The 18,109-nt window shown below is 40.8% G+C and overlaps 1 protein-coding gene across 3 annotated transcripts in view; it reads left to right on the top strand.

Annotated features, from left to right (window-relative positions):
• Kntc1 (kinetochore associated 1) overlaps positions 1-18,109 on the top strand; it is a 78,851-nt gene that overhangs the window by 24,423 nt on the left and 36,319 nt on the right. For all 3 annotated transcript variants that reach the window (XM_005403079.1, XM_013503705.1, XM_005403078.2), the window contains exons 20-33: positions 483-544; positions 5,766-5,877; positions 6,667-6,810; positions 7,619-7,675; positions 7,764-7,865; positions 9,024-9,143; positions 9,236-9,379; positions 11,906-12,004; positions 12,729-12,832; positions 13,114-13,213; positions 13,569-13,703; positions 14,531-14,650; positions 16,481-16,553; positions 17,587-17,654. In XM_005403079.1, coding sequence (XP_005403136.1) covers positions 483-544; positions 5,766-5,877; positions 6,667-6,810; positions 7,619-7,675; positions 7,764-7,865; positions 9,024-9,143; positions 9,236-9,379; positions 11,906-12,004; positions 12,729-12,832; positions 13,114-13,213; positions 13,569-13,703; positions 14,531-14,650; positions 16,481-16,553; positions 17,587-17,654 — 1,440 coding nt within the window. The remainder of the gene's footprint in view (positions 1-482; positions 545-5,765; positions 5,878-6,666; positions 6,811-7,618; positions 7,676-7,763; positions 7,866-9,023; positions 9,144-9,235; positions 9,380-11,905; positions 12,005-12,728; positions 12,833-13,113; positions 13,214-13,568; positions 13,704-14,530; positions 14,651-16,480; positions 16,554-17,586; positions 17,655-18,109) is intronic.

Below are 18,109 nucleotides of genomic sequence, written 5' to 3'. Positions count from 1 at the left end.
GTTATTTTTTTTTTTCCGGTACCGGGAATCAAACTCACAACCTCACACTTGCCAGGCAGGCGCTGTGCCTCTGAGCCAAATCCCCGGCCTTTAGCTGTTTTACAATAAGGTCACTTTTTTAAAAAATTTTTTTGGGAAGGACTGGGAATCAAACTTCAGACCTCACACTTCCCACACAGGTGCTGTGCCACTGAGCCAAATCCCCAGCCCTGTCCCTTAGAAATCATTGTGAAAATGGATTTTTTGAAGGGCAATATAATGAATATGTTTATGCCTTTACAATTAAATGTGACTGGCAATGTTTTCATTATTCCATTTGGGGTGTGTATTAAGTAGAGCCAGTTGCATGGATGGGATTGACCTGTACTGTGGGGTAAAATGATAACATGAGACTTCTGAAATAGAAGGACCCTAAGTTTTGGTGTTTTTAATTCAGTACCATTGTGTGCAACATTCAAATTATCAAGTTCTTTCTTCTTTAGGTACTAAGGGCTCATGCAAAGTTGACTACTTTTTATGGAGCATTTGGACCAGAAAAATTCAGGTACATTCTGTTTTTATTTTTATTTTTAATTTTTTAAATTTTTTGTCTTTTTGAGACAGGGTCTCGCTATGTAGTTCGGGCTGGCCTTGAACTCACTTTGTAGCCCAGGCTGGTCTCAAACTTGCAACAATCCTCCTGCTTCAGCCTGCTGAGTGCTGGGATTACAGGCGTGCGCCACCATGCCTGGCTGTGTCATTTAAAATGTCTTTCTCAGAGTGATTTTCTTATGATACCTTCTGCTGGCTCACTCCCTTTCATTAATTTGTCCTGATACACAGGGACATCTGTGTTAGCCAACTTTTCATCACTGTAACAAAACCCACTTAAGGGGCTGGGGATTTAGCTCAGCGGCACAGCGCCTGCCTGGCAAGCGCAAGGTCGTGAGTTTGAGTCCCGGTACCGGGAAAAAAAAAAAAAACCCACTTAAAGGAGGAGAGGCTTGTTATGGCCCATGGGTTCAGATTTCAGACAGTGGGCACTTGGCTCCATTGCTGGGGTAGGGCAGAGCATCCCAGCAGGAGGTATCCTGATGCCTGGCAGTTTCCCTCCTGATACACAGGGGCTGAGAGAGAGGGTAGCCACAGCGGAGGGGCCTGGGACAAGGTGGAGTCTCAAAGAAGCCCCATGACCCACCCGATTCAGCCGGATCTCGTGTCCTAAGTTTCCTTCACTTCCCAACAGTGCCTCAAATTAGGAATCGGTCAGTGGATGAGCCCACCAGTGGTTAGAACCCTCATTACCCTCTCACCTGTGGCCCTGCACATTGCTGCATTGGGGAGCAGGCCTTTGCCTCATGAGCCCTGGGGATATTTCCTGTCCTAACTGTAGTAACAGCTCATATTTGACTTTTTTTTGGTCTTTTTTTTTGAGACAGGGTCTCACTATGCAGTTCAGGTTGTCCTTGAGCTCACTTTGTAGCCCAGGCTGGCCTTGAATTCACAAGGATCCTCCTGCCTCAGCCTCCTGAGTGCTGGGATTACAGGCATGCACTACCACACCTGGCAATAGTTCATATTAGAAAGTAAGATTTTTGGTGCATGTGAGAATATTCCTAAATTCAGGTACTGCAAATGCAGTTGTTAAGGCAAAATGTATGTGTGTGGGAGTTTGTCCTTCAAATATATTTTTTCGGGTAGAATAGGAGAGGGCCTGCCCATTTTCTCATTCATTTACCAAGAACTTGTCATAAAAGTTTTGTTTTTGCTAATATGTGTGAAAAATATTACAAAAATACTACTGCCTTGCTTTCTTCCTTTCTTAAAAAATTTTTTTAGCTGGGCGTGGTGGCACACTCCTGTAAACCCAACACTTGGGAGGCTGAGGCAGGAGGATCGTTGTGAGTTCGAAACCAGCCTGGGCTACACAGTGAGACCCTGTCTCAAAAAGATTAAAAAAAAAAATTTTTTTTTTTTTTTTGAGGCAGGGTTTTCCTATGTAGTCCAGGCCTTGAAGTCATTCTGTAACCCAGGCTGGCTTCAAACTCCTGATGATCTACCTGCCTCAGCCTCCCCAGTGTTGGGATCACAGGTGTTAGGACCTTGCGCTTACCAGGCAGGCACTATGCTACGGAGCTAGATCCCCAGTTCATTTTGATTCTTAACTCAAAAATTTATTTTTACTGGACACTGTGGCACATGTCTGTAATCCCAGCATTTGGGAGGTTGAGGCAGGAGGATTGCTGTGAGTTTGAGGCCACCCTGGGTTGCACAATGAGTTCCAGGCCGGCCTGGATTATATAGCTAGACCTTGTCTCAAAAAAGAGAAACAAAAAAGAATTTACTTTTGCTATCAAAATCCTAGTTTTCAGCCAGGCGTGGTGAAGTACACCTGTAATCCCAGTTGTTTGGGAGGCTAAGGCAGTGGAATCACCAAATTCAAGGTCAGCCTGGGTAACATTGGGAGATGCTATCTCAAAAAAAAACAATAAAAAGGGCTGGGGTTGTACCTCAGTGGTGACACACTAGCATGCACAGCCTTCGGGCTCGTACCCTGTACTTTCAAAGGACAAACAACAGAAAAAGTCTGTTGTTCTCTTTGGCATCCTTGGTCTTTATTTCTCTAGGGTTGTTTTTTTAAATTGATTTTTATAAGTCCTCTCAATATTTCAAATTTTCTCCAGTTTTGTCATCTTTCTCTTGATTTTGTTACTGATAGTTTTTACAAAAAATTTTTACTTTACAAAGCATTTTTATTTTATTTGTGATGCTAGAGATTATTTAGAAAGATGTCACCCACCCAAAATTTAAACATCTCTATATTCTTCATTTTAAAGTCTTTTTTAAGATTTAAATATTTGTTGTATTGGGAATTGTAGACACACATATACACACGCGCACTTTCTTCCCCTGTACTGGGGCTTCAACCCATGGCTTTGGCATGCCAAGCAAATTTTCTACACTGTTATGTCCCAGCCTTTGAAGCTTTTATGTTTTTCCTTGCGGCCAGCCTGCCACCCTAGCACTGTCACTGAACTATCCTTTTCACTGCTGATTGAAAGGTTACACTGACCAGAGGCTGAAAATCTCACATATTATTCAAGTCTAACTTATCTTATCTCCTTATCACTTAACTAATGAGCTCTGAAATGTTATTTATTAAACTAGCCCTATCATAATTTCCTTCTTTGCTTCCTTTTTTTTTTCCTTTTTAAGACAGGGTTTCACTATGCAGTTCAGGCTGGCCTTGAACTCACTTTGTAGCCCAGGCTGACCTTGAACTCGCAATGATCCTCGTGCCTCAGCCTCCCCAGTGCTGGGATTATAGGTGTGTGCCACCACACCCACCCTACTTGGTTTGTGTCCCCCCCCCACACACCTGGTACCGGGAATCGAACTCACAACCTCGCGCTTGCCAGGCCGGCACTGTGCTGCTGAGCTAAATCCCCAGCCCCTTAGCCTATTTGGTTTTTGGTTTTTTTTTTGGTACCTAGAATCAAACTCATAACCTCACACTTGCCAGGTAGACACTATGCTGCTGAGCTATACCCCTGGCTCTTATATGTGTTTGTTTGACACAAGATCTGGCTATATAATCCACTCTGGCCTTGAATTTACTTGTGTAGCTCAGGCCAGCTTCCAATTTATAGGGATATTCCTGCCTCAGCCTCCTAAGTGCTACAGTTACAGTCATATGCCATCATGTCCAATTGAGAGCTATTGATTTTTAAAAATATTTTAACCAGCTACTTTGTTGATTTACAGTAATGCTTTAATTGATTTTAGTTTTTAAGTATATAATTATGTAGTCCTATAATGGTAGTTCTGTGTCATCAGCTCTGGTTTTGTTTTTTCTTTGCCTGTTTTCATTGGATGGTACTTCTAGAATATTATTAGTAGTAGTATTAGTATTAGAATTTTGTCTTTTTGAGACAGGGTCTCCCTGTGCAGTTCTGGCTGGCCTTGAGCTCACTTTGTAGCCCAGGCTGGTCTCGATCTCACAATGGTCCTCCTGCCTCAGCCTCTTAAGTGCTGGGATTACAGGTGTGTGCCACCATGCCCAGCTAGAACATTGTTTTTTATTTGTTTTGCTTTGTTTATGGAGACAGAGTCTTGCTATATAGTTCAGGCTCATCTTTTTATTTTTTTAGACGGGGTTTTCACTATACAGTGTTGGCTGCCCTTGAACTTGCTTATGTAACCTAGGCTGGCCTCGAACTCATGGCAGCCCTCCTGCTCAGCCTCCCCAGTGCTGGGATGACAGGTGTGCATCACCATGCTTGACTTCTAAAACATTATTAACTATTGTGGTAATCCTTTTCTTGTTCTTTTTTTTAGTATATGTGCTACCGAAGTGAGCACCCTTGTTCCCTTGTTCTTGTCTTTAACAAACAAGCTGGGCATGGTGGCGCATGCCTGTCATCCCAGTACTTGGGAGGCTAAGGCAGGAGGATCACCATCAGTTTGAGCCTGGGCTACATAGTCTAGGCCAGCTTTAACTATAACTTTTGAGACCCTGTCTCAAAACAAAACAGAAATTCCTTCACTTTATCATGTAAGCACGTTACATACAGGCTTTTATAGTTTTGTTTGACTTTCTGTCATATTAAGACAGTAGTCATCCTCTATCTCTGAGCTTTAATCAGGACTGAGTAGTTATACTGCATTGTTAGTTACAGCAGAAGACTGGGAATAATCTAAACATTTAACTCTGGGGAACTAATTCCACAAATTATTATAAATCCATGCCATGGGATACTGTGTAGTCCGTAAGAGGAATGCTGTTTATGTGTACTGATTCAGTTTAAGCACTAAGACAGTATAAAAATTAATTTTATCTGGGTGTGATGGCAAGCACCTGTAATCGCCAAAAGCAGGAGAATCACAAGTTCAAGCCCACCCTGGGCAAGTTAGCAACTTACTGAGACCTTGTTTCAACATTAAATTTTTTAAAAGGGCAGAGGATGTAGTTTAGTCTAAAAGCCCCAGGTTCAATCCCTAGTGTTGGGAAGAAGTTAAAAATAGTTGTTTATGGGAAAAGGAGAAGGGAAGTAGATGTGAAAAGAATAAAGATATGTTGTGTACATGTACCAACTCCATGTGTTGAATGTAGTCGCTATGTGCTGCAAACATGGGCTAATAAAAACATGTTTGGAATAGTTGTTTATAGCCAGGCGTGGTGTGCATGCCTGTAATCCCAGGACTAGGGAGGCCGAAGCAGGATTGCCATGAGTTCGAGGGTAGCGTGGGCTCCATATTGAGTTCAAGGCCCACATGAACTACACAGCAAAACAAACAAACAAACAAAAAATGAGACCATAGTGAGTTTAAGGCCAGCATAGACTATACAGCAAGACCCTGCCCCCCCCCAAATGAAATTGTTTGTATATGTTGTGATTATCCAAGGAAGACCCTCCAAGAAGAGTTACGGCCTCTGGGGAAGATGACAGGAGGTCCAAAGGTCTAGAAAGAAAGAAACTTACTCTTTCATTGTGTTATCTTTGGTGCTGTTCTGTTTTTAAGCTTGTTTGGGTTGTTCTCCTGAGTCAGGGTCTTGCTCTGTAGCCTACGCTGGCCTTGAGCTCACTATGTTGCACAGTGGCTCACAACTCAAGCCGATCCTTGTGCCTCAGCCTCCTGAGTGCTGGGATTTGTTTTAAAAGTTTACGAGGAAAAATTTTTAAAAAGAACAAAGTAGTTGATATGTACAAAATGTTACTCACTTGGAAAGTGTAAGCTTAGTTTTTTTTTTAACCACTAACTTTTTCTTCCCTTTGACTTCTCAGTGGGAGTGCTTGGATTGAATTCCTGAATAATGAAGATGATCTTAAAGATATTCTGTTACAGCTAAGAGAAGGGAACCTTGTCTGCGCACAGTATCTTTGGCTGAGACATCGGGTAATGCTTTGTTTTGCGTTTTTTCTTAAAGGTTTTCTAGCTCCTAAGATGGGGGTCTCACTCAGTTGGAAACTAACAGCATGGCACATGTGGATAATAGAATGTTGTCAGATTGACAGGACACGCGTGTCCCTCTGATGGTTCTAAATCCCAGGGAGTACTAGAAAGATACCATAGAGCATTGTTTTACCTCACTGAGTCTAAATAGCTCCAAATCTTAGCTCAATAGGCAGTATTTGATTAAGTTATTCACTGATAGAATAACTTAATCAGGTTGATAACCACAACCTGAGGTGGTTAAGTCGTATCTGTGGTCCCAGCTACACAGGAGACTGAGGCAGGAGATTTCCCTTGAGTACAGTAGTTGGAGCCAGCCTGGGCAACATAGTGAGACCAGTCTCTTAAATAATTATGTTATATTATATTGTTCATTTGAATTCCCTTCACCTTGGCTGATGTCGATATACAGTATCAGTACCAAAAAGCATCGTGTTGCCGTTTCATTAGTGGGCAGTTGCTTGTAAGCATTTGTGCCACGGTCCCCAGTTTTATCTTTCTTAGAGCACGTCTCTGCTGGCTCCTGTGCAGCATGATTGACGCACTGTTTGATACTCGCTCGTGGGAGAATTCATGGCTTGATCATTTGCATAGATAAATCACCTTTAGCACTTATGAAAATCAGGAAGATATTCCTTGGGATGACTTCCTAATGTAACAGGACTTTGCTGTTTGGGAGGTTGTCAATCTCAATTTGTTAGATAAATTTTAATTTCTCACTCTAATATTCAGGCAAACTTCGAAAGCAAGGCTGATGTGAAAATGCTTGAGAACTTGCTGAACTCAATTTCTACACCGCTCTCTTTGCAAAATCTTTGTCCGTGGTTTAAAAATGAGGTGGTCCCATTTGTGAGGAGGACTATACCTGAAGGACAGGTGAGGTCTTCTTGTAATGATCTCATTTACTTTGTGTTACCTTGGATCACTGAAGATGAAGTTACAGTGTGCTTGCTTTGCTAGCACATATACCAAAAAGGTTGAGTTACAGTCACACCCATGTTATGGTTGATACATTGTGTCAGCTTGAGAAGTCCAGAAGCTTAACTAAGTAACTCAGCAGTTCTGCATCCTGGGGTGAAAAGGACCTGCCCTTACCATGTTGTTCATTGTGTCAACTTGAGAAGTTTAAAAGTTCAACTAAGTGATTCAGCAGGGGGCCAGGGTCCTTACTTTATTAACACCCTCAGTTTGTGGAAGAGTGGGCTACTGAGATGGCGTGGGTGTGGGTGGATAGTGGGCATGCAACATAAGAGAGGAAAAGAGGCTTGCTTACCCACCCTCTTTGGCGCTTGCTGCGTTTGCTGTCTCCTGTCACCTTAAACTGTTGCCCCTGGGCCAGGCCACCCTGCCTTGAGGCCAGGTGATTATGGACTAAAACCTCCACTAACTGTGAGCTAAATAAACTTTTCCTTCACTAATTTTGGGTGTCAGGTGTTTTGTCCCAACAACGAGAGAAAAGTAACTAAGATAACCAATTAGTTAGCTTTTTTAAGTGTCTCTTTTAGAAGGTGGTGGTAAGACTAGAGGTGTAGCTCAGTGGTTAGAGCATTTGCCTAGCACATGTGAGACCCTGGCTTCAACCTCCAGGACTGTAAAAATGAAACAATTTATAAGAGAGAATTATGGAGGAGTTTAGTTGTTTTAGTGATTCAGTATTGAGAATTTTAAATGATATATGTTTCAGAAAATTCTTGCAAAATGGTTGGAGCAAGCAGCCAGGAACCTTGAATTAACCGATAAGGTAATACTAGAATAATTAATGTGGAAAAGACTTGGCACTGCCCCAAAGCATAAAACACTTTTTTAATGGTCTGTAATGTTTTGTAAAGGCAAACTGGCCAGAAAATGGACTTCAACTGGCAGAGGTATTTTTCACAGCAGAAAGAACAGAAGAATTGGGAGTGGCTTCCTCTTGGCACTGGATATCTTTGGTATGATATAGAGAATGGATTTTTACTAATGAAATAGTTCCTTTATGTTAAAGCGTTTGCATGGATGTAGAGAAAAGTATCTGCAAATACATGTACTTTTTAAGGGTTCTGTTTATGTGTTCCTTTATTTACATCTTTCAAATCCACAGAATTGAAAATTTCTTTCTTTTCTTCATGGTATTTCCATTACACTTCATAATGCTTTTTCTCTGTTGAACCAGTGAAAAACAAACAATATAAAAACATTCTCCTGAGTAGTATAATTGGGTGTTATACAATAGCAGCATTTCACAATCCTAAAAGAACAAAACTTACTAACATATTACAATTAGTTTTCATGTACAACCAGGACTTCTGTCTAAACTAGTATGCTTTATCTGATGGCATTTGCTAGGTATTCACACAGTTATTAGGGCTAAAATATCAGTGAGGTTTTTTTTTTGTTTTTGTTTTTAGGATCAAACTGTAAAAAACATGAGACTGTCTGACAGTTTGAAAAAACAGCAGTGGTCTGGCCATGTAGCTTGCTGAGAGCCCTTGCCTAGCATGGGTAGGGCTCTAGGTTCAGTTCAATCCCCAGCAATGAAGACAAAACAAAACAAAATCAAACCAGTGGTAGAAGCCGGGTGTGGTGGCTGGCACCTGTAATCCCAGCACTCGGGTGACTGAGGCAGGAGAATTGTTGCGAATTTGAAATCAGCCGGGGCTACAGAGTGAGCTCAAGGTTGGCCTGAAATGCATAGCGAGACCCTGTCTCAAAAAGACTGACTAAATAAGTAAATAAATAAATAAAACCAGTGGTAGATGAGGAACTAAGATCAGGAATGTTGATTTTATACTTCAGGTTAATGAACAAAATTTACTATTTGGCAAAAATACAAAATTTATTATTTGGCTTGTAAATTTCTTTAATTTCTTTTCCCTTTGGAGTTTCCGAATTTTTGAAAATGTTCATTACATTGGGGGAGATAATGTGGAGGCCTGTAATGTTACTTCCTAGGGAGGTGGAAGGGGGAAGGTCACAATTTAAGGCCAGCCTGGCCAACTGAGCAAGACCCTCTCTCAAAAGAAAAATAAGAAGAGTGTTGAAGTAAGCTTAACTGTTTCCTTCTTACGTTTTCATTTTATATCCTTAACCATCTAGTACTCTCATTTCAGAAGGATTTCCAGCACACGGAGGAGGCGTGTCAGCTGCGGGCTCTGGTGAATAACTTGAGGGAGCTGGTCACGCTGTACCGGAAGTACAACTGCAGACTGGCCCTCTCTGACTTAGAGAAGGTAAATTCCAGGCTGGTCAACATCGTTCTGCTTCTTGCATCCATTTGTGGCTGGAGCCTGCAGTTCTGTCATTTTCCTTGTCTGTCACCCAGGAAAACACAACCAGCATCGTGTTTCGAATGTTCGACAGAGTGTCGGCCCCAGAACTTATCCCCTCCACCTTAGAGAAGTCTGTCAGAGTTTACATGCGGGAACATGACTTACAAGAGGAGGAATTGCTCTTGCTGTACATAGAGGTAACTGTTTGTTTAGATCCAGCCTTGCTTCTGGGAGCTGCTCAGCCACTCCATCGGACTAAATGTCCAACTCTGTAAGGAGTATCGTATTTACCGCTGGGACTCACGCAGCATTTTGTACTGGTTAAGAAAATGGGTTAATTGTGCTGGTCAGCGAGTACCCTGAACAAGGCAGAAAATAGGAGCGGGGCACACTGATGAGCGCCTGTGATCCCGGCTCTTGGAGAGGCTGAACGGGGAAGAACCCCGGAGCCCACAAATGCGAGACCGCCGTCTCGAAACCACAATGGGACTTTCTCCTAAGCACTGTTGTGAGCTAAAAGGAAAATGAACTCAATAAATACTACATTTTTTTCTTTTTACACTGATTATAAAACCCAAGACTTTGTACGTGCATAGCACATACTCTAGCACCTCAGCCTATCAATATTTTTTTTTCTTTTTTTTTTGAGACAGGGTCTCCCTATGCAGTTCAGGCTGGCCTTGAGCTCACTATAGCCCAGGCTGGCCTCAAACTCACAATGATCCTCCTGCCTCAGCCTTCTGAGTGCTGGGATTACAGGTATGCATCACAGTGCCTGACTCTGTCAATTATTTTTGTACACACTATGCTGTAGTAACCTGACTTGTAGATCTTTCAAGTTTTTCCTTTTTTATTCTATGAAAAAATAAAATGAAATTTCAAATTATGAAACTACTTAAAATTTTAAGAGAATAATAGCGGTTAATACACTGTATCGTCATCTTCAATATAGTTACTGAGTACAAAACATAAACCCAAAAGATTCTTGGGACAAAGAAACAGATAACAACACACACTTATTTTTCAATGAACTGAAATAAACTAATTAAAACATGTTAGCGTATGTATTGCAATATTTTTAAAGCAATGGAATATGTAACTTGGGAACTTCTCCCTACTTGCTTTTTGTGTGTATTTGTGTATGTTTTGTCTTTCTTTTATGTGTGTGTCTCTTACATAAAAGAAACCATGCATATGAGACAAGAAACCATTCCTCACAGCTCTAACTGTGGAGAAACCATCTGAGCGGGGAGACGGATGCCCGGTTGTCAGGAGAAGGAAGGAAGCAGCGTTATTCTAGCAACATCCGTTCTTTTTATTTTTTTATTAGATTTTATTGTTACATTTCAGATATATATATAACGATCACGTTCCTCATAGAGAATTTGTACCCGTACATGATATAACTTGTTTTCTCCCCATCCCCTACCCTCCCTTCACCCCCTCCTTTCCTCCCCATTTACAAACCTTTGTTTCCATGTTTTCTTCTCCCTTTTTTTTTAACTTTGCCCTTCTTTCCTTTCCTCCTCCCTCTCTCATGTTCTCCTCTCCATTTGAACATTTTTCTCCTACTTCAGAATACATTTTGGTCCTTATTTACACTTTTGGTTTCTGATACCAGAGAAACAATGTGGTATTCACACGTGTGCGTCCGATTTATTTTCCTTAAAAGACTGTGGAGTCAAGGGCATCCATTTTCCTGGAAATGTCTCGAGCATACCTTTCTTTATGGCAGAGGAGCACTTCATTATATAAAGAAACCACATCTTCTTTATCCATTCACTAGTTTATGGGCACTTGGTTTGTCTCGGTTTGTTTCCAAGGTTTAGCTATTACAAACGGTGTTGCTATAAACATGGGTGAAGCAGCATCCATTCCTCTTAAGCCTTCTGCTGATAGAGATTTGAGGTTACATGATCCACTTTCTGCTCACAACTGGTGTGGCTGGAGAGGTGGTATTCAATTATAGCATCAGCAGAACCAAAGATGTGGTATATTTCATCCATGTCAATAAAGGCATGAATGACCTGTTCTTGTTCTACAGAGAATAGAAATTAGATCTCAGACACTCTTTATATTCCAAAATAAGGTCGCAAAACATTTTGTGATTTTCATTTAAATTGTTAGGAGGCTTGGAGTTATTAGTTAATCTACCTTCCAATACACTGTTTAATATAGCACTGAGTAAAAGCCGCCAGTTGTCAGTGCGTGAGTGGTCAAATAGCTCTGCTAGTAATTATTTATCTTTCTTCAGTAAAGTTGCATAAACCAAAAAAGAGAGAGAGAAACTGTGTAGTATTTGATCTTGTGTGTCCAGCTTGTTTCACTGAACAGTATGTTCTCAAGTTGCCCAAGGATTTCTTTTTACATTTTCTATACCTATAAAATTAAGTGCTAAAGTTTTGACAAATTTCCTTTTGTGTTTTTTGAGATAGTCCTACCATGTAGTTCAGGCTGGCCTTAAACTCACTATGTAGCACGGGCTGGCCCTTGAACTCATGGAGATTTTCCCACGTCTGCCTCCCCTAAGTACGGGAATTATAGGCATGCACCACCCTATCCTGTATAATTTTTCATAATTGTTCCACATTCATGACTAAGTAGGATTTTGTTTCTGTTGCTTTATGAATCCATAAAGGCCACTTAAATCTATCTCTGTGTGTTGCAGTTGTTTAGTGAGGAATTTAATTTTTGAAAACATATCCATGTTTATCTCTTCTTAGGATTTACTAAAGAGGTGTAGCTCAAAGTCCACATCCCTGTTCGACACAGCTTGGGAAGCAAAGGCCATGGCTGTTATTGGATGCTTGTCTGACACAGATGTGAGTAACCTTGGTGACCATCATGTTTTCCGTTGCAGCACTGGATCTTAAAAGATACTCTCATCACAAAAGTGACATGTTTATTAAGCATTTGTATAGCATGTAAAAGGAATAAAAAATAAAAACCACTTGTAATTTTTTCCCTTTATTTTATAAAATAAAAAGTTGAGCCAGGCGTGGGGGTACATGCCTATAATCCCAGCACTTAGAAGGCTGAGGCAGGAGGATCACTATGAGTTTGAGACCTGCCTGCAGTATATGGGAAGACCCCTGTCCCCTCAAAAAAAAAAAAACCCCAAAACCGTGGAAATGTTCTCATTCCCACCCCTAGAAGATCTGCCATGGACAAGCAGGTGCAGATCTCTCCAGGGTTTCTATGATTGTTCAAACACGGAGACATGTTTTCAATATGCTGTATTATTCCTTTAGCTTGACATCACATTATTATTATTTACCATTATAAAACATGATGTAAGTAAAATCATGAAAATTAACTTTAAACAGAGCCTGCCCACTGTAGAATAATGGCATAGACTATGACTGCCATGTTTCAGCAGATAAAATATCTTTGTGAAGTTTCCTAAATAATAAAGTTTCCTTTATGTGTGAAAATAGGAAGAAATTTTGTGCATTTATGGCTGGAAGAGGAAATAATCTGAGACTGGTTACGCCAGTGGCAAAAGGTCCCGGGGGCCTTTAGCATTCATGTGCGGTCTCTCTGCAGCTCATCTTTGACGCGGTGCTGAAGATCATGTACAAGGCCGTGGTTCCCTGGAGCGCGGCTGTGGAGCAGCTCGTGAAGCAGCACCTGGAGATGGACCATCCCAAGTAAGCTGCCCGCCTGACCACTTAGCATCTGTGTGGTGTTGGTATCCACTCGCATTTTTCATTGACTGTTCCATAGTATTTCATTAAAAAGATGATCCAGCCAGCTATGCTGGTGCACTGCTGTAATCTTAGCACTGGGGAGGCTGAGACGGGAGGATGGCTGAGTTCGAGGCCAGCTTGGGCTACATAGTGAGTTCAAGGCCAGCCTGAAATACATAGGGAGACCCTGTCTCCAAAAAAAGAATGATGATCCATGCTAACATCAATAAACTTACTTTCAGAGTCAAGTTACTACAGGAAAGTTACAAGCTAATGGAGATGAAAAAGCTTTTACGAGGGTATGGAATAAGAGAAGTGAATCTCTTAAACAATGAAATAATGGTAAGTTCACTAGCTGAAGGATCTTTTTTCTATTTCAAGGTAGCACGGGAAATTGAATGAAGATTTTATATTGTAAAAAGTCAATGGAACTAGATTTTCCACTATTTTGTTAGGTACATCGTAAATAGGGTGTTTAGTTATTCGTGAGAGTACTAAGGGCAACAATTGTAACTGAAGCTCACAAAGAATGCCAGGACTGTCACGAGATTCAGAATAGAAATCATTTGAAATCTTTCATACGGCTTGGTTTTTTCCTGCATTATTTTAATTTTATGGATGCTTTGCTCTGATAAGCCAATCATTCCTGGCTTCTCTTTGTTCTGTGATAAGCAGCATGCACGTTGTCTCGTTTCAGCGCGTGGTCAGATACATTCTCAAACAAGATGTCCCGTCTTCCTTGGAGGATGCTCTAAAGGTGGCCCAGGGCTATAGATTGTCTGATGATGAGATCTACAGTTTAAGAATTATAGACCTGATCGATAGAGAGCAGGTATGAAAGTTTATTGTTTCGTAGGGCTTCTTTGTTAATTAAATCCTTGAAAACAGAGACAAATCAAATTATTCAAACTGAGTTTCACGAAACATAGTTATACCAATAAGAAAACAAACTATTAAAGTGGCCATGTTTTTCATGTCTGTTGGTTCTTTAAATGTAGTTAATGGGTTTTTTTTTCAGTACTGGAACTTGAACCCAGTGTGTTTGCATTGAGCTACGTGCCTACTCCTGTATTATTTTTTATTCTGAGATGCAGACTTGCTAAGTTGTTGAGTCGATAAGTTGCCCAGGCTGGACTCAAAGTGGTAATCCTCATGCCTCAGTCTCCCAGAGTGCTGAGATTACAGGTGTGCACTCCCACGCCGGGCCTACTTTTTTATATTTTTAAGGGTCTTTATTTTTGTGTAATCCTACAGTGAGAGGCATGCCTAAGAAGTATACTCATCTTTAGTTTCTAGGGTTGTATCTTAAATTTACTTAATGAGTTAGGGATGTAGCTCAGTGCCGGGGCTAGCCTACCATGTGTGAAGCCCTCTGTTCAATTCCCATTACCACCCTCCCCCAAAAACTGAACTATAATCTATTTTTCCAAGTTTCTTTCTTTGTTTCTTTCATTCATTCTTTCTTTCTTTCTCTCTTTCTTTCTTTCTTCTTTCTTTTATAATACCAGAGAACAAACCTGGGTTTTCTTGCTTGCTAGGGAACTGGGGTCAGGTTCTTTTTCTGTTTTTCTTGTCATCTTAAAGTAGAAGAGAGAGAGGTAAGGCCAGGTTGTCCTCTGCAGACACCAGCTAATGTTCCCGCTGTCTGCCTATTCACAGGGCGAAGACTGTCTCCTTCTGCTGAGGTCTCTGCCTCCTGCAGAAGCAGAGAAAACTGCAGAAAGAGTCATCATCTGGGCACGATTGGCCTTGCAGGAAGAGCCAGACCATTCTGCAGAGGTGAGATATAAATAAACTCGGTTCTTACAGACGTTAATCAAGAAGGTGGAGGAGACAGACTTCCATAAATGGATTGTGACCCTTCTTACTATAGCACTAGAAGATGTGAGTTTTTTATACAATGGAGTAGTACTTTGCCATAAAGAAGGATAAGCTTGAGACATGTTTATCTAAATAGCAGCACCTTGAGACTATGCCCTTAAATGAAATAAATCAGACACACATGTAAATATTGCATTGTTTCTCTGGTGTGAAAAACCTAAACTGTAAATAAGGACCAAAATATATAATAGATATTGTGAAATGGGAAGAAAATGTTCAAATGGGAAGAGGAACTAGGGAGGGGAGACGGGGAATGGAAGGAAGGGAAAAAGGATAAAAAAAGAAGGGAAAAAATGGGAAGAAAAGCTTTTGTAGATAAGGAAGGGAAGAGGAGTTGAAGGGAGGGGAGGAGAACAAGGAAAAAAAAAACCAATAACTACAGTTATATCATGTACAAGTACAAATTCCCTATGATGAATGTGATCATTACATATACCTAAAATGTACCAGTAAACTTAATTTTTAGAAAAAGGAACAACCAAATACGGCTACTTTTGAGCAGTTGATTTAGCCCACTGCCAGGGTCTGTGAGTTAGATGGATTAACTGAAGTGGCCGTTTACATAAAGGATTTCCCCTGGAAATATGAATACTCTCTTGTGTAGGAATGGACAGACCAACGTAAAGCTAAGGCATCTTAGTTGAAACTCCAGTGGTGAAAGAGAGCCATTTCACTTCTTTTATCATGTGTTTACCCAGGGTGGTTGGGTTGTTAGGACAAGTGACTTTCCTCACAATATTCAGAATGGCACAGCCTCAGCTCAGACTCCGTTTGAAGGACTGGGCATCTGTCAGCTCAGCGTACAGCACCTTCCTGGCAAGTGCAGGGCCCTGAGTTCGATTTCTGGTAACAAAAAACCCAAAAAAACAAAAAAAGCATACTCCATCTGATATGCTGTGTCTGCTCTGTGTGTGTGTGCCTGGGTATGCACATACGTGTGCTGGGTGAGAGGCATGCTGAGGCTTCACACTTCTCACATTGAGCCCAGCCCCCACTTCATATCCTTGTATTAAAGCTTCTCCCTCTTTTTCCTTCTCTCCTCTTTTTAAAAGCTTTATAATAATCACTGGAAGTAGTAGCAGTGATTGTTTATTAAATGTCTGTTCTTTTTTTTGAGATAGACTCTCGCTATAGATAGTCCAGGCTGGCCTGGAACTCTTGGTGATCCTCCTGCCTCGGCCTTCCAAGTGCTGGGATTATAGGTGTGCGCCACCACGCTCAGCTAGACTTTTGTTTTTCAAGCTTTTTTTAAAACATCTGTTCTTTTTAACTTTTCTTGAGAATATTTCCAAATGTTTAGAGTAAATAATTCTATAAAAAAGACTGAGGATCTGTTAATTATAGTGCAGTTGTGAGGTTATTTGAAAGATTTGAACATGCTCTGAGATTTCTAAATTATATATTGAAAAGCCTATGCTGATGATTATCATATCCTATATAAGAGTCATTTATGGTTCATTTTGTGACCTCCCATCTACTCCTAATGTGGACTTCTCATTTTTCAACCACTCTCATTGTTTTTTCTGATTTCTTGGGGTGTTTGTTTTGTTTTTCTTTGTTCGCAGTGCTGGGGGTTGAACCCAGGGCCTCACACAACTAGGCCAGCGCTGTACCACCTCGCTGCAGCCTCACTGCAGTTCATGATTCCGGTGTTCCTCTGTGCTCGTATGTGTACTGCCAAAGTGGTTGGTAAAGGAAGTGCGTTTCATTTTGCTTCTGTCCTTCTAGGACCAGGCCTGGAGAATCTCTGTGGCAAAGACGTCAGTGGACATTCTTAAAATACTGTGTGACATTCACAAAGGTAGTTTCTGTCTCTTGTCCTCGTGTTGTTCGAAAGCTCATCCTAGGGCTGGGGATTTAGCTCAAAGGCAAAGCTCCTGCCTGGCAAGCGCAAAGTCATGAGTTCAATTCCTGGTACTGGAAGAAGAACGAAAAACAAAAGCTCATCCTTTTCAGGCAGGACACCAGTGACAGCTTTTACTACAGCCATAGTTTTCCTACTTCTAATTATCTGTACTGATTTTACCCATTTTTCTTCATGAAAAATCTGCCCTCCTTGTTTATTTTATCAAAAGTGTAAGAACAGAAGCATGTAAAATCACTTTCTCTCTTGCTTGTACGTGTGGTGCAATAAGCCATTCAGTGCTAGACTAGATTTTTTTAGAACCTTGCTCATTTTTCTCATGTATCAGTTGAGTATGATTGAGGCTAAATTTTAAGTTTGAACTGGAAACAGTTAAGAAAATTCTCTTGGAGGGAAAAGCTACAGTATATCAGAATAACCCCATTTTTCTCATAACCCTTTAATTTCCCTTTTCTACCTCCAGAGAGAATAGATTTCTTTTTTCAGATTAGGCTTACATTGGACTTACATTGTTTTGTATCAACAACTGAAAAGAACTGCTAACCAACCAAAGCTAATTAACATTTCAGCTTTTAAAATTTTTTATGACGTGGTATTTTAACCATTTTCTATACCACGTTCCTGAGCTTGGGTACAGTAACTTGTGAGAATTCAGGTTTACTCAGCTCAGAGTTCTCGGGGCTGGAAATATGAAGAGCCTGGCACTGACCTCTACCTGGCCTCTGGTGAGGGCTCCTTGTTGCTTCGGAACATCCCTGCGGGTAGCTCTCAGCTCAAGTGCCAGAGAGGCCGCTTTTAATCCAAAGCCACTCCTGCAATAAACCGTTAACTGGAGCCCCCACGACCCCTGTCTCCTCCCACAAGTCACCTCTTGGTACCATTAACACACACATAAAATTCTGGAGGCATATTCAAAACATGGCCTATGGAATTTGCCTGTGTGCTATAACTTTTAAAATTTTAATTACAGACAATCTCCAGAAGAAGGATGAATATGAAGAAACCCTGAAACGATTTCAAATGGTAGCGAGCCTGCAGGTAAAGACGTACCGCAGATTGTCCCCATTCCTGCTGACCCCCACGCCCTTGCTTATTCTATCGCTTAGCCTCTCACTAGCATTCATCACTTAAAATAAGATGGTTAAATTTGAAAAGTGCTCGCCGCGTAAAACTTAGAACCCTATTGATGATATGCAGAAACTGCATTCCTTGGGAAAAGTGCACATTAAGAGAAGGGAAACTTCTTGGTGGCTTAATCCATTAAAGAGAAGTCATTTAATCATGCTTATATTTTATTTTTGAAAAGGTGATATACACACAATACAGCATGGAAAAAGTCTAGGTGAAGGTGTGTTACATATATTTTACCAAACTAAAAGTTTAAATTAATTAAATTATTATTTAAATTATTTCTGTGCATATTATAGATAAGAAAGAATTAATTCTTTGGCCCCTCCAAAAAAAGGCAGAAAACTGTGTACCCTATGATGAAA

Source organism: Chinchilla lanigera, unplaced genomic scaffold, assembly GCF_000276665.1.
Source record: "Chinchilla lanigera isolate Chin_1 unplaced genomic scaffold, ChiLan1.0 scaffold00081, whole genome shotgun sequence".
In the NCBI taxonomy this organism is placed as follows: Eukaryota; Metazoa; Chordata; class Mammalia; order Rodentia; family Chinchillidae; genus Chinchilla; species Chinchilla lanigera.
Note: the sequence above shows the minus strand (reverse complement) of the source record. Positions and strands in the feature narration are given on the sequence as shown.